We start from the raw sequence: 16,391 nt of genomic DNA on the forward strand, positions 1-16,391 counted from the left end.
GGAGAGCTGGTCCAAATGACCTAATCAGCAATTGCTGGAAACCAAAGTACAGGGTACAATTCTATATGTTAATGTCATGTACCAAGAGAGAAAATGCATAGATACAAGTAGCCACTTAAGCACTATAATAATATCTCTCTATATACCCTGAGTATAATATATATAAATAAATTATATATTCTAAGAAAATAATCTCTATGTGTCATATATGACTATGATTCTGATAGACAAACCGGGGATCATAGTACGAGGACACTTCTCATCACCTTCACTCGTGAGCCAGATAGTGTGAAATGAGAAGCAGAGATTTGAAATGTGTTGCAAAACTCTCTCAAGGAAAGTAGAGTGATATTCCCATGACCCAATCAAACCAATCTCCTCACAAATCACATTGGGCTTATAATGTGTGGAATGTGTCTTTATTAAAATGGAGTTAATCCTAGGTATGTGGTCTTTTTTACATGAACTGTACTGTAAGTGGCTCACTAACTGTCAATTCACCAACAATCATTCCATTTAATAAAAGGGAGATCCCACCACGGGCCAGCATTTCCCAGGTGGAGGCCTCTTGCCAACATAATCTTCCAACAGAGAATTTCCCTGGGAACCCAGAAAGAAGAGAAGAGGCTCAGGCAAAAAGGATGAAAGAAATAGCAACCACGGCTGGGCACGGTGGCTCACACCTGTAATCCCAGCGCTTTGGGAGGCCAAGGAGGGTGGATCACCTGAGGTCAGGAGTTCAAGACGAGCCTGACCAACATGGCGAATCCTGTTTCTACAAAAAAAATAAAAATAAAAATAAATGAGCCAGGTGTGGTAGCAGGCGCCTGTAATCCCAGCTACTCCGGATGCTGAGGCAGAAGAATCGCTTGAATCCGGGAGGCGGAGGTTGCATTGAGCCAAGATGGCGCCACTGCACTCCAGTCTGGGCAACAAGAGCAAAAGTCCATATCAAAATTAAAACAAAAGGAAAGAAATAGCAACAGTGATAATATCATACACTGTCATGGTGCTATGTGTTAATCTGTGTCCTTAGCACTTTAAAAACATGAATTCATTTAATTCTCACAACACCTCTATGGGGTGTGCCTGCAAACTTTTCCGTTTTCAGGCGATACAATAGGAATGAAGGTTGCACACAAATCGTGGTGGAGCTGGGTTTGCATGCAGCCAATCCTGACCCAGGGTCATGCTCGCTCATCTCTGCACTGTCCAGGATGTGCGGGTGGGTGGAGAGTCCAGCTCAGGGAGAGAGATTGGAGAGACAGAAGAATAAGAAGAGAGGGCAGACGGGATCACTCTGATGGTTCTGAGGCTTCCCTTCCAGGAGAGAAGACAAAAATTATGTCAGCATCAAGGAAAGTATCCAAAGTCTCTGGCTTAAACCTGGGCGTTTCCGGCTCTGGAACAGGTGGCTGGGCAGGGAAGACAAACTAAGTCAAGGGTCCAGCTCTGAAGAGTTTCCTCTCCTGAGAATTCTGCAGGAGTTTTCCTGACCTCATGGCCACCTCTCATACTTTACTCTTGTTTTTCCCCAGGACTGATGAGGGCGTCGTATCTGGTTTCCACTGGGGTCTAGAGAAGTCATCAGAGTGAGTGGAGAATGGGATTCATAAAGTGGGAGATCTCCGGGATTCTCCCTGGATCCAAGATACCCAGAGAAGCCGGATCCCGAGTCCTGGAACTCCCACCCTGCTACTCTGTGGGCCCTGACCTTGGGGAAGACCTGGGCTGTTGAGGAGAGAATCAGGATGAACTGGGCTGCGGAGGCAGGAGGTAAAGGGCGGCCTGCAGGACTCAGCAGCTCCTCCCGGGGCGCCTCCGTCCCGGGCTGGGGTCTGCAGACTTCTGAGGTCCTATTTCCAAATGCCGCTGTCCCAGGCCACTCTTCCTTGTCCCCGCCCCTCTGTCCTCTCCCCAGTTCCCCACACACAGTAAAAAACTCCCAGATGAGCGGCTCCGGGGGACGGACGGGACGTGGGAGGGATCCCGGGAGGCTGGGTCCCGGCGGGGAGGCAGAGGGAGCATGTCCCGGAGACAGTGGGCAGATTGGGACCCGAGGGGAGCGGGGCAGGGTTCCAGGTTCCCTGGGCCTCTCCCACCCCCAAAATGCAGGTTCCCGAGTAGTTGGAGGCCGGGCTCCGCCTCCACCACGCGCGCCCTGGGCTCCTCAGCGGCGCCTTCGTGGGCAACACGCGGTTCCTGCGCTTCTACAGCCGTGGCGAGGATCAGAGAATGAAGCCGCGGGCGCCGCGGGTGAAGATAGGACAGGACTGTGGACGCCCTGAAGAAAGTTCTCGATGACCGCAACGAATGTATTACTGAGTGGCCTGAGTTTCCTGAGCCGGCACAACCCCCCCGGGCCAGCTGGTGAGAAACGTCAGGCTCCAGGCACAGGTGTCCCTCCCACCCTACACTGGCTGACGGGTCAGGATCTCCCAGGCGTGGGGGTGCGGGGCCTCAGTTGACCTCCCACGGGTGGGGAAGCGCTAGGAACATTTTGCTCCAGGTCTCTACCTCATCTAGATGGTGACTGACTTCTGCTGTAACTAATCACAGTGGGAGGGAGGAGCTGGCGTGGGCGGGGCGAAGCGGGGATTCTGGCCCTTCCTGGGGCTGACACCTGGAGAGGTTCAGGGTCCCACACCTGCAGTTGCTGCGCGGCTGCGTGCTGGCACCAGTTGGGAACTTTCTTGGAGGACACTTTCAGCCCGCCTAGGACGGGAAATAATAGTTCGTGTCCCTGAAGCAGGACGTAAAGACCTGGACAGCGGCGCGATACGCGGCTCAGAGGATCAAGCGCACCTGGGAGAGGTTCTGGATCACGGAGGCTGCAAGGGAACCCGTAATGGGTCACTACACTAGGCGCAGAAGCCCGGAGCATGGCAAAGAGAGGATGCTGCTGGAAGGTACTGTAGTCCTCGGGGCCGCGCGTCAGGATCTCCTGAAGCTGGAATTGCGTTACCTGGAGGCGTCCCTGTAGGAAGGAAGGAGGCCCGAATCTTGCCGCTTCCTTCTCCTCCTCAGCATTTCTACTGTGGGTCTGGGGATTCTGCCCAGACTCCTGAGGCTGTCCTGAGGGTGGGTGGGGAGAAGGGACAGGGAGGAGGAGTGCAGGGAGGTAACTAGGAAAGGACAGCAGTTCCCCTTGTCAACAGTGATGTGTTTGTCAGTAGTGGTGTACTTCACCAGGGGATCTTTCTCTTCCCTGGTCTTCTGTGCCCAACAATTAGAGATTACCTTTAACACAACCAGAAGATAAAATACCAGGAAACCGAACCAGCAGAGACACAGTGCATGAAAGTACCACAAATGACTGCTAGTTTCTAACATCACAATGTAATAGATGGTGACTGTCAGAAGGTTGTAAAATCTGCATGTAAATTAGAAAAAAAAACCCAGAAATTTTAAAACTGAAAAATAGTATCACCAACGTCAGAAGCATAATAATGGCTTCCCAGACAATGAGACACATGTGTAGAAAAAGTGCACTAGATATTAGGACAATTGCTTATCCTGCACCTATTTTTAATTTTGAAATTTCTTCTCGACCTCTAACAAGGAGGCCGAGAGCTGGGATTCTCATTAAATTTTTTCCACCTCTGAGACTCTCCTCAGAGCAGCCATCAGCACTTGTGACCCATCACTCAGGACCTAATGGGAAGGTCACCTTGAGGTGCTGGGCCCAGGGATTCTACCCCACAGAGATCCCATTGATTTGACTGTGGGAGGGCAGACCACACCCAGGACTCACAGCATGAGGACCCCGGGCCCTCAGGGGAATAGGACCTTCAAGAAGTGGGCAGCTGTGGTGCCTTCTGGGGATGAGCAGGAATCCCTGTGTGTGTGTAGCATGAGGGGCTGCTCAGGCCTTTTATACTGAAGTGGGTAAAAGTGGGTATAAGGTGGAAACCCCTTCACAGAACTGGCAAGCAGGAGCTGTTCTGGACCCTGTGACAGGGTCAGAGTTTTGACCTGCAGGTCGAGACCCCTTTCATTCCCTTCTCAGAACCCCCTTCCCAGTTCATCCTAACCATCATGGAAGCCATTTCTGACTTAGAGCTACTTCCTGCTCTGGTCCTGGGACCTGTGATGTGCAAGAAGTCTCAGGTATGGGAGGGACTAGAATGATAGTTTTGCCCCATCTCATGTGTAGGGATCCCACTGCTCTTGGGGGATTTGCCCAGTCACTTCTCCCTGTTCTTGCTGGGGCCGGCGCTGGTGAACCCAGTCAAGCCACAAACCCTCAGAGGGAACCAGGCAGACAGGCAAACTGACTAGGAGAGCATTGCCTATCAAGTGGCTAATGGCCCCAATCATTTTATAAAAATGAAAGAGAAAAGAATACCAAAGTTCATTGCAAGGATCCTTAGCAAGAACTACTTGCATTGGAAGAAAACCACAGAGAATTGTAAGAAGCCATGTGACAGAGAGGACCAGGATGCCATGAAAATGGCCTTGGTTAAAAATAGGTCATTTGATCCTTGGTCACTGGCATCTCTCTAGATTTTCAAGTATACAATCTTCCATCTGATGTGCAAGGTAAGTCCATCTTGCAAAGGATTTGATGTTACATTTGACCACACATACAACTGAAATAAACTTTTACAGAGTTGGAAATGCGTATCATTGATCAAAATAAATGAAACAAAAAAGAGTAGAAGGAATAGTCAGTGATGGAATAGCAAATATGAATGGAAAACAAAATAGGACTGAAAAAAAAACTTCAGAAACACATAATAGCAGTGCCGTTTACAATCATAGTGGTGTCCAAATCACTTCTATCGCATCTCATTCAATAGCAGAAGGAAAGATATTAAATTTATTATAGAATGTCCACTGAACAGCCAGTTTTTGCAAAAACTTATTTCTCAATTTGAGTTAACCACTTCAGGCTACTGCATCAAACCAAAGTTATTGGCATCTAGATGTGTTGACTGAAGTATGAAATTCACATTTTTGTAAATGAAGAGCAATCTGATTAGGCAATTATTTTCTAAGTGAAAGCAAGTTTATTAGAGAAGTAAAGAAACAAAAGAAGGGCTACTCCATAGTGAGAGCAGTGCTGTTTTTTTTTTTTTTTTTCTTAAGTGTAGGCAAATATTTTTTAAAAGATGATAATTCAATAATAAAGTTGGCGCTAGGGGCATACTTCCACTAAATTTGAGACATCTAAGGCAAAACAAAGATTTATTTTCAAGGCATTATTTTTATGGCACTGAAGTCTTGGAACTATTTGATCTAGTTACTCTATGTTCTCGATCATGTTAACTCATTGAAGAGAACATTACTACTAAAGGTATTTGCAAAAAAAACTCAGAGATGCTGTTTTATCTCCATTCTCTGTCTCAAACTGTTTTCCCCTCAGCACCCAAGGCTCTGTGATGTCTTGAATTTTTATTCATTAATTTAAAAAGAAAAGCTTATCACAGAATTAGAAAAACACTATTTTAAAATTCATGTGGATCCAAAAAAGAGCTCATATAGCCCAGAGAATTCTAAGCAAAAAGAACAAAGTGGAGGAATCAGGCTACCTGACTTAAAACTATACTACAAGGCTACAGTAACCAAAACAGCATGGTATTGGTACAAAAACAGGCACATAGACCAATGGAACAGAATAGTGAACTCAGAAGTAAGGCTGCACATCTAAAACCATGTGACCTTCATAAAACCTGACAAAAACAAGCAATGGGGAAAGGATTCCCTATTTAATAAATGATGCTGGGGAAACTGGTAGCCATACGCAGAAAATTGAAACTGGATTCCTTCCTTACACCTTACACAAAAATTAACTCAAGATGGGTTGAAGACTTAAATGTAAAACCCAAAACTACAAAAATCCCAGAAGAAAATCTAGGCAATTCCATTCAAGACATAGGCATGTTCAAAGATTTTATGATGAAATCACCAAAAGCAATGGCCACAAAAGCAAAAATTGACAAATGGGATCTAATTAAACAAAAGAGCTTCTGCAGAGCAAAAGAAACTATTATCAGAGTGAACAGACATCCTACAGAATGGTAGAAAATTTTTGCTATCTATCTATCTGACAAAGGTCTAATATTCAGAATCTACAAAGAACTTCAGCAAATTTACATGAAAAAACAACTTCATTGAAAAGTAGACAATGGACATGAACAGGCACCTCTCAAAAGAAGAAATACATGCGGCCAAAAAACATATTTTAAAAAGCGCAACATCACTAATCATTAGAGAAATGCAAATCAAAACCACAATAAGATACCTTCTCATGCCAGTCAGAATGGCAATTATTAAAAAGTCAAGAAGCAACAGATGCTGGTGAGGTTGTGGAGAAATAGCAATGCTTTTACACTGTTGTTGGAAATGTAAATTGGTTCAACCATTGTGGAAGACAGTGTGGGAATTCCTCAAATATTTAGAACCAGAAATACCATTTTGCCCAACAATCCCATTACAGGGTATACACCTAAAGGAATATAGATCATTCTATTATAAAGATACATGCATGTCTATGTTCATTACAGGACTTTTCACAAGAGCAAAGACATGGAATCAACCCAAATGTCCATCAGTGATGGACAGGATAAAGAAAATGTGGTTCATATACACTATGGAATATTATGCAGCCATAAAAATGAATGAGACAGTGTCCTTTGTAGGAATATGGATGAAGCTGGAAGCCATTATCCTCAGCAAACTAACACAGGAACAAACAACCAAACACCGATGTTCTCACTTATAACTGGGAGCTGAGCAATGAGAACACATGGACACAGGGAGAGGAATGGCACACACTGGGGCCTGTTGGGGGAGGGTAGTGGTGGGAGGAGCATTAGGAAAAATAGCTAATGCATGCCAGGGTTGGTACCTAGGTGATGGGTTGGTAAGTGCAGTAAACCACCATGGCACACGTTTACCTATGTAACAAACCTGCACATCCTGCACATGTACCCGGGAACTTGAAATAAAATTAAATTTAATTAAAAGACAAGCTTAAAGCATTAAAAAAAAATTAGATAAAAGAAGCCTTTGATTTATGAAATACTGAAACAATAGTTTCAATTTTGTTTTTAACATATATGCAAATCCTTTAATACTGCTCCCTTCCAGAGATGCAGCTTAATTCCCTCTCTTGAGTGTGGCTTGGACTTAATGACGCACTTCTGATATGGCCCAGTTCTGTGTTCCCACCCAAATCTCATCTTGAATTCTCTTGGGAATTGCAATCCCCAGGTATTGGGGAAAAGACCTCATGGGAGGTGATTGGATCATGGGGATGGTTCCCCTATGCTGTTCTCATGATAGTGAGTGAGCTCTCATGAGATCTGACGGTTTTATAAGGGGCTTTTCTCCGCTTTGCTCTGCATTTCTCTCTCCTGCCACCATGTGAAGAACGATGTGTTTGCTTCCACTTCTGACATGATTGTAAATTTTCTGGGATGGCCTCCTCAGCCATGCAGAAGTGTGTCAATTAAATCTCCTTTCTTTATAAATTATGCAGTCTCAGTTATTTCTTTATAGCAGTGTGAGAATGGACTAACACAACTTCTAACTGATAGAGTAATGCTGACATAACAGTTTGTGACTCTGGCGGTAGAAAATAAAACACACTGTGGCTTCCACCTTCTCTCTCTCTCTCTCTGGGATCATGAGCTCTGGGGGAAGCCAGCTGCTATGCTGTAAGCAGCCCTGAAGGAAGGTCATGTGGCTAAGAACTGCAGACTTCTGGAACCAGACAACAAGGAACTAGGCCTTTTCCAACAGCCATGTGACTGAGCCATGTTTCATGTGAATCCTCAGTGAAGCCCTCAGATGATGCAGCCCTTGACTGACAACTGGACTGCAACCTTGTGAGAGGCCCTGAGCCAGAAGCACTCAGGGAAACCTCTCCTGGATTCCTGACCATTGGAAACTGCAGGAGATGATGAATATTTGCTGTTTTGAGCTGCTAAGTTTTACATAATTTGCTATGCAATAGTAAATAACTAATACATTTTCACAAGACAGGATGTATTCTTACATGGTAATTTGCATTTGCTCTAAATTTATTTATTTATTATTATTACTGAGACATGGTCTCACTCTGTCACCCAGGCTGGAGGGCAGTGGCATGATCACCATGCACTGTAGTGTTGACCTCCTGGGCTCAATGGATCCTTTGACCTCAGCCTCCTGAACAGCTGGGACCACAGGCATAAACCACCATGCCTGGCTAATTTTCTAATTTTTTTTGTAGAGATGGGGGTTTCGCCATGTTGCCCAGGCTCATCTTGAACTTCGGGAGTCAACAAATCTGCCTTCCTCTGCCTTCCACAGTACTACGATGGCAGGCATGAGCCACCACACCTGGCCTAAATTAATTATAAGACGTTAAACATGTAACTTAGTTTTAAAAGGTAAGGAGAATGTCCATGGCTGAAGAGGATGTATTTTGTTACTGTTCACAATGATCACTTTACTACAACTTCAATTTCCAACTGTGTCCCAATAAAACACAAAAGGAAGACCCAACCCTTGCTAGGCTGACTCTACGATGGCCTCAACAACCAACTCCTGGTCATTCACCTTCCTCCAGTTATTCAGCCAACTCTAATGTAGGTGCTGCTGTGAAGGGATTTAGCAGATATAATTAAGAGCCTCAATTAGTTGACTTTAGGCTGGGTTTATCCTGCTTGGACCGTCCTAAGCAGGTGAGCCCTTGAAAGGACCGGGTTCTTCCTGAGCATAGAGAAATACAGTGTGAGAGGGATTCAGCATGAGGGGTTTCCTCCACCGTGGGCTTTGAAAATGAAGAGGCTGTGTAGAAAAGAACGCTGTTGGGCACCAGGAATTGAGCGCAGCCCTCCCTGTTCTCTACAGTGACAGCCAGCGAAGTACAGCAACCTCAGTCTTACAACTGCCAGAAACTGCATTCTGCCGCCTCTGTATAAGCCTGAAGGAGGATTCAAAATGAAAACACAGCTTGGGAAGCCCAGAATAGAGATTCTGTCCACATCATGCCCAGATTTCTGACTAAGGAACTATAAGCAGATAAATGGGTGTTGTTTGGCCAGGCGTGGTAGTGCACGCCTGTAATCCTAACATTTGAAGAGCTGACACAGGAGGATCACTTGCAGCCAGAACTTCGAAACAAGCCAGGATAATACAGTGAGACACTGGTCTCCACAATTTTTTTTTTAATTAGCTGGGCATGATGGCACTTGCCTGCAGTCCTAGCTACTCTGAAGACTGAGGCAGGAGGGTCCCTTGAGCCCAGGAGTTTGAGGCTGCAGTGAGCCATGATCATGTGACTGCACTTCACCCTGGATGACAGAGGGAGACTCTGTCTTTAAAAATAAATCAATGAATACAATAAATGGGTGTTGTTTAAAGCCAATGTTTGTGATAACTTGTTACCCAGTCTTATAGAATTCATACACAGCCTCAACAGACTCATGGAATGAGTTGATGAATTCATATGCACACTAGTTTCATAAAATAAAATCTTTTTTAAATTTTTTCAGTGTTTTACATTTTATAATTTTCTGTGATGCAATTTAATACACTCGTATTTCATTCAGTCAGTCAACAAAATTAATTTAGTCCCTACGATGAACCAGGTATGCCCTCGTATGTTCACGTGCCTGACAACCTAGAAGCCTCATAAGACCAGCACGGAGCCACTGGAGTGTTTCAGGTGAAGGAATGACACACGCTGCACATGCTGACTTACAGTATCAGGACCACTGTGAAGAGAAGAGTCACGTAGCAGGTAATGGGACAGTGCTAGAGCCACAGTTCAGGAGTGACGGCCTGGTGATGACTAAGGGGAGAGGAGGGCCTGAGGGATGAAAGTGACGGAGGGAAGGGCTGGAGAAGCAGGAGGTGATAAAAAGGAGCAGAGGGAAGAATTCAAAAGCTGTGGAATTCTGAGGTTTAAACACATTGTTTTATAGATTTTAATTCATCCGTCTACAGAGCCTCGCAGGGTGTTCTTTGCAGTTGGCCTTTAATACCTTATATGAGTCTGCCAAAAAACTAGTTGTTTTTTGTGTTAATCAGATTTATAAAATACTAAATGTTCCTATAAAATATACACACCACCACTTAGATGTGTATACTTCCTAAAAACAGGCAGTGCATTTAGCACTGGTGAGGGACATTGTGAACACTTGCAACTTTGAGGTGAATAAAGTCTACTGGCTCCTGGCTGCAACATATAGTAACACAGTGGCCACTTTGTATTGAGGAGATGTCCTGGACTCACACAGAAACTCAGGGCTATGGAATGAAAGTATATTTATTCATGTCCCTGTTCGGGCGTCGTGTTGGCCGGGCGCGGTGGCTCAAGCCTGTAATCCCAGCACTTTGGGAGGCCGAGACGGGTGGATCACGAGGTCAGGAGATCGAGACCATCCTGGCCTACACGGTGAAACCCCATCTCTACTAAAACATACAAAAAACTAGCCGGGCGAGGTGGCGGGCGCCTGTAGTCCCAGCTACTTGGGAGGCTGAGGCAGGAGAATGGTGTGAATCTGGGAGGCGGAGCTTGCAGTGAGCTGAGATCCGGCCACTGCACTCCAGCCTGGGTGACAGAGCGAGACTCCGTCTCAAAAAAAAAAAAAAAAAAAAAAAAAAAAGAAAGTATATTTAAATATTTAAAATACAAGTGGGAGTCACAGATACATTGTCTGGGAAAGTGAAACTTAGGAGCTTTGTGAGTGCGGTTGTACTGCTTTTAGACAGGTTTATATATCAAGCGGCTAAAGACACATTTTTTACCGACTAGATTTCTGATCATTTAGGGGTTACCGAGATTCTGCTACCCGCTGTATTTAATAAACAAAGAGCAAACTGGTCTCTATTCTATCTCATGCATGCAAGTACAACTTTTCTAGATTTAAAGAAAAGAAAAAGAAAAAGAAAAGAAAAGAAATGCAAAAAGAAAAGAAACCTGTCTCTACACCTCCATTCCCAGGGCGGGCTCACTCTCTGGTGCCAAGCTCCCTGGGTTGAGTTTTCTCCTAGAAGAGTTCAGGGGGACATGTAACTAGTGGGAGGCAGGGAGTCCTGGGACAAAGTTTCTGGGATGAAATTGAAGGGAGAGGGACAGGGACCATGCCCACAGTTTCTCCCTGGTTTCTCAGACTCCTGGGCCAAGACTCAGGGAGACATTGGGACAGAACGCTTGGCACAGGAGGATCGAGGTCAGGGTGAAGTCCCAGGGCCCCAGGCGTGGCTCTCAGGATCTCAGGCCCCACAAGCGGTGTATGGACTGGGGAGGTACAGGGTTAGGGATTCTCCAGCTCCGCAGCGTTTCTCTTCCTCTCCCAACCTGCGTCAGATCCTTCTTCCTGTATACTCATGAGGCAGACTCAGTTCTCACTCCCATTGGGTGTCGAGTTTCTAGAGAAGCCAATCATTGTCGATGCGGCCCCTTTTCTAAAGTCCCCAGTCACCTACCTGGACTCAGATTCTCCCCAGATGCCAAGGACGCAGTGGAGCAGTGGAGAGCCTACCTGGAGGGCGAGTGCGTGGAGTGGCTCCGCAGATATCCCAGGTGCCATTGACCAGGTTGGTGTCTGGGTTCTGTGCTCTCTTCCCCATCCCAGGTGTCCTGTCCATTCTCATGAGGGCCACATGCCTGCTACTGGAGTGTCCCATGAGAGATGCAAAGAGCCTGAATTTTCTGATTCTTCTCGTCAGACCCCCTACCAAGACACATGTGACACCATCCCATCTCTGACCACGAGGCCACCCTGAGGTGCTGGGCCCTGGCCTTCTACCCAGATCACACTGACCTGGCAGCGGGATGGGGAGGACCAGACCCAGGACACGGAGCTTGTGGAGACCAGGCCTGCAGGGAACGGAATCTTCCAGAAGTGGGCAGCTGTGGTGGTGCATTCTGGAGAGGAGCAGAGATATACCTGCCATGTGCAGCATCAGGGACTGCCTGAGCCCCTCACCCTGAGATGGGGTGAGGAGGGAGATGGGGGTGTCATGCCTCCTAGGGAAATCAGGAGCCTCTCTGGACACCTTTAGCAGGGTCGAGGCTGGGGCCTAGGGGTCAGGGACCCTCACCTTCCCATATTTTCCCAGAGTGGTCTTCTCAGTCCACCATCTCCATCGTGGGCATCATTGCTGGCCTGGTTCTCCTTGGAGCTGTGGTCACTGGAGCTGTGGTTACTGCTGTGATGTGGAGGAGGAAGAGCTCAGGTGAGGAAGGAGTGAGGAGTGGGGTCTGAGATTTCTTGTCCCACTGGGAGTTTCAAGCCCCAGATAGAAATGTGCCCCGCCTGGTTACTGGGAAGCACTATCCACACTCATGGGCCGACCCAGCCTGGGCCCTGTGTGGCAGCACCTACTCTTTTGTAAAGCACCTGTGACAATGAAGGACAGATAGATCACCTTGATGATTGTGGTGATGGGGACCTGATCCCAGCAGTCACAGGTGACGGAGGAAGGTCACAGCAGAGGACAGATCTTAGGAGGGCAGTTGGTCCAGGACCCACACCTCCTTTCTTCATGTTTCCTGATCCTGCCCAAGGTCTACAGTCACACATTTCTGGAAACTTCTCTAAGTTCCAAGACTAGGAGATTCCTCTAGGACCTCATGGCCCTGCCACCTTTCTGGTCTCTCACAGGACATTTTCTTCCCACAGATAGAAAAGGAGGAAGCTACTCTCAGGCTGCAAGTAAGTAGGAAGGAGGCTGATCCCTGAGATCCTTGGGATATTGTGGTCGGGAGCATATGTGGGAGCTGACCCTCCCCACAGTTCCTCCTCTAGCCACATCTCCAGAGGGATCTGACCAGGTCCTGTTTTTGTTCTACCCCAGGCAGTGACAGTGCCCAGGGCTCTGATGTGTCTCTCACGGCTTGTAAAGGTGAGACCCTGGGGGGCCTGATGTGTGTGGGGTGTTCAGGGGAACAGTGGATGCAGCTGTGCTATGGGGTTTCTTTGGGTTGGATGTTTTGAACATGGGATAGGCTGTTTAAAGTGTGACTCTTCACTGTGACAGATATGAATTTGTTCATGAATATTTTTTCTATAGTGTGAGACAGCTGCCTTGTGTGGGACTGAGTGGCAAGATTTGTTCACGCCTTCTCTTTGCGACTTCAAGAACCCTGGCTTGCTTTCTGCAAAGGCACCTGAATGTGTCTGTGTTCCTGTAGGCATAATGTGAGTAGATGGGGAGATCACCCCACCCCCATGTTCACCATGACCCTCTTCCCCATGCCGACCTGTGCTCCCTCCCCAATCATCTTTCCTGCTCCAGAGAGGTGGGGCTGAGATGTCTCCATCCCTGTCTCAACTTTATATGCACTGAGCTGTAACTTCTTACTTCCCTATTGAAATTAGAATCTGAGTATAAATTTACTTTTTAAATTCTTGCCATAAAAGGTAGATGGGTTAATTAAAGGAGAAGATTCCTAAAATTTAAGAGAAAAAATAAATGGAAAACATGAGAACCTTCCACAGTCCACGTGTTTCTTGTGCTGATTTGTTGCAGGGGTGGAGAGTAGACGGGGCTGTGCTCAATGGGTGCTCAGGCCACCATGGGCTTTATGTGGTCACTGTTTGGCTGGGTCATCTTTGCTGCTCCATTGCCTGTGGCCCTTCAGTAGAACCTTGTCCCACCACGACCTGTGATCACAGAGACTTGGATGTCACCTAGGGTGGTCCCTACACACAAGGGTCCTTGTGGTATCAAGAAACAAATTTTCACACCTGTTCAGCTCTTGCCATCCTCCCAGGGCTCTTTCCTGGATTGTATTTTCCATCTTTTCTCCAATCTTTAAATGAATGAGATTTGGAAATTTGCAGAGAGGAGGGGTCCCATAATTTCTCATCATAGGTAAGTTTTTGTTGGAGCTCCTCTTCTGCTGTCCTACTCATCTTCCTGCCCTGGGTTGTAGTCATCCCAGTGCTGGTTCCAATCCAAACTCATGGTTTTATAAAGCAGAGCCTAATTTAGATTCATATGTGGTTGGATAATTGGACCCATAAGTCTAGGGTTATCTTTCCTGAGGAGAAAAATATGGTTGTGTGCTGCAGTGTGCAGGAGGATTGGTGTGGGAGGAGGGAGGGAGGGAGGACACAAAAGCAGCCCTGGTGAGAAAAGTACTGTGGCATCGATGTCTGCATGAGAGGATGTTGTTCTTTAGATGCCACAAAACGGCATTTGTCCTGAGGCTACATTAATAAAGATATTGCCTTTAGAATAGGGAGGTGCACTACAGTGATCATTCATTCAACTGACATTTGTTGTCTGCTAGGGATATGACTGCTTTTGCATTTAGAAAGCATCACTAAAGTAAAAACAGAAAAGTTTCTGGCATTCTGGTGCATGCGTTCTAGATGCAAGCTTGCACAGCTTGCACACTGCATGTGGCCCAGGACAGTTTTGAATGTGAGGACTTTTTTGCTTATCTGTGGCGGACCTGAGACCTGGAGTGGGTGCACCCACCTCCCTCAGGATCAGGAGTGAAAGCTTTAGGAACCCTCCTTTGCAGTGATCTGCAAAAATAGAGGCCACATTACTGTGAGAACCCAGAGTAAAGCCAAGCAGGCTCGACCTTCAAGGAGTTGTGGGGAAGGTTAATGGAGTGGTGTTCCAGGGTCAGAACAGAAGGGCAACCAGGAAGGACACTGCTTGATATTTATGACGGGAATGCAATAATTCAGGAGCAGAAGGCCAAGGGTGTTTGACGAAATACAAAGTCATGATCCCAGTCTCAATTCCTAGACCTCGGCCAAGCTTCAGATTCAGAATCCAGTGACTGAGGAGGTGTCCATATTCCTAAAAGGAGGGACCTTGGGACACCGTGTCGAGTACATGCTGGGACAAATCCATTAGCCCTTCTCCAAAGGAGCCTGTAGCCATTTAATCAGGAGATGGGATAAGTATTGACACTGGGTGTGAGTGGACATTGATGCCCTGGTTCCCACAGCACCATCATGTCCCCATCACAGTGGGGCTTACAGAGGCCAGGGAATAAACATGGACACATTATGGCCCAGAGTGGGAGCACTGGATCCATAAACCTGGTCCTAGTTATCTTCCCTTTCCCCATGTGCATAATTGGCCTTGATGCACTGGCAACTGGAGGTCACCCCACACTGCGTCCCTAGTCTGGAGAGTAAGGGCTCTCATTGTGCTGAAGCCCAAAGGAAATCCTCTAAAACTTCCCTCATCCCAGTCAAGCCAGAAGCAATATTGTGTCACAGGGTGGGTCTTGTGGAGGGTACTACAGGTATTGTAGGGGTAGCATTGCCATTAGAGAGCTGAAGGATGCGGGGTGGTGTTAGCCACCTGCCAAGATCCTGTTACCTCCATATCATTCAGCAATCTGTCCCTGAAGAAGCCTGATATGAATAAAGAATGAATGGAATTCCTCCAGACTTGACCAAGTAGGAGTCCTGATTGCAGTTGCCATGCTGGCTGGATATCACTGCTTGGGGAGATTAATAAGACCTGAGGCACATAGCAAGCAGCTGTGAATTTGGTGATTGCATTCCTTCCCATTTCATTAAGAAAATGGATATGGAATGATTCACATTCACATGGAATTTATAATACATTTATTTATAGCTTCCCTCAGGGCTACCTTAACTCCTGAACCTTCTATAAAAATCGCCTTAAGAGATCTGGACAAATCAGACATATCACAGAATACTAAATCTCTTCATCTCATTGGCAGTATCACATAGATCAGGAAGGATGAGCAAGAGGAGGAAAGTATGATGAATTCCTTGGCAAAACTTGCACTACAGAAGGTGAAGATTAACCTCACAGAGCTTCAGGGGTGGCCACTGCAGTGAGGTGTGATGTGTCCAGTGGTTACAGGCATGGCATGCAGGGCTCTCCCCTCCAAAGTAAAAGACACACTTGCATCTTGCATCCTCACTAGAAGGAAGGAAGCACACTGCCTGGTGAGCCTCGCTGGGTTCTGGCAATGCCACATTCCACATCTAAGTATATTGCTTTGGCCCACACTCTGGGTGATATAGGAGGAGGCCAGTTTTGAGTGGTGCCTGGTCAGGAAAGGACACTGCAGCAGATCCAGGCTGTGGTGCAGCCAGTCACCATTCCTCAGACCCCTGGTGCTGGAGGTGGCGGTGTGGGGAAAGATGCAGGATGGAGCTGAACCACGCATCAGTGGGAGAGTCAGAATGGAGGGCCTGGGATCTGGAGTAAGGCCATGGAATCCACAGCAGAGAAATATGCTCCCTGTTAGAGGCAACTTTTTTCATCTTACTGGCCCTAATAAGAGAACGCTTGATCATGGGACACCAAGCAACAATATGATTCCAAGTGCCCAAATGTATTGGCTTCTATGTGACCCACAGAATCACAGACTGGATAGACCCAGCGGCATCTATCATGAGATGAAAATGGTCCATGTGGGTTGAGCCTCAATTCCA

At 46.7% G+C, this 16,391-nt stretch overlaps 1 protein-coding gene and 1 pseudogene across 3 annotated transcripts in view; one reads left to right on the plus strand and one right to left on the minus strand.

The window, feature by feature from the left end:
- LOC126953085 (mamu class I histocompatibility antigen, alpha chain F-like) overlaps nucleotides 1-16,391 on the plus strand; it is a 245,625-nt gene that overhangs the window by 215,991 nt on the left and 13,243 nt on the right. For both annotated transcript variants that reach the window (XM_050788435.1, XM_050788436.1), the window contains one exon: nucleotides 12,802-12,849. In XM_050788435.1, coding sequence (XP_050644392.1) covers nucleotides 12,802-12,849 — 48 coding nt within the window. The remainder of the gene's footprint in view (nucleotides 1-12,801; nucleotides 12,850-16,391) is intronic.
- The window catches only part of LOC126953102 (patr class I histocompatibility antigen, alpha chain G-like), a 230,601-nt pseudogene that overhangs the window by 81,112 nt on the left and 133,098 nt on the right, over nucleotides 1-16,391 (minus strand). The window lies entirely within an intron of this gene.

The sequence above is a fragment of the Macaca thibetana genome, chromosome 4, assembly GCF_024542745.1.
Source record: "Macaca thibetana thibetana isolate TM-01 chromosome 4, ASM2454274v1, whole genome shotgun sequence".
In the NCBI taxonomy this organism is placed as follows: domain Eukaryota; kingdom Metazoa; phylum Chordata; class Mammalia; order Primates; family Cercopithecidae; genus Macaca; species Macaca thibetana.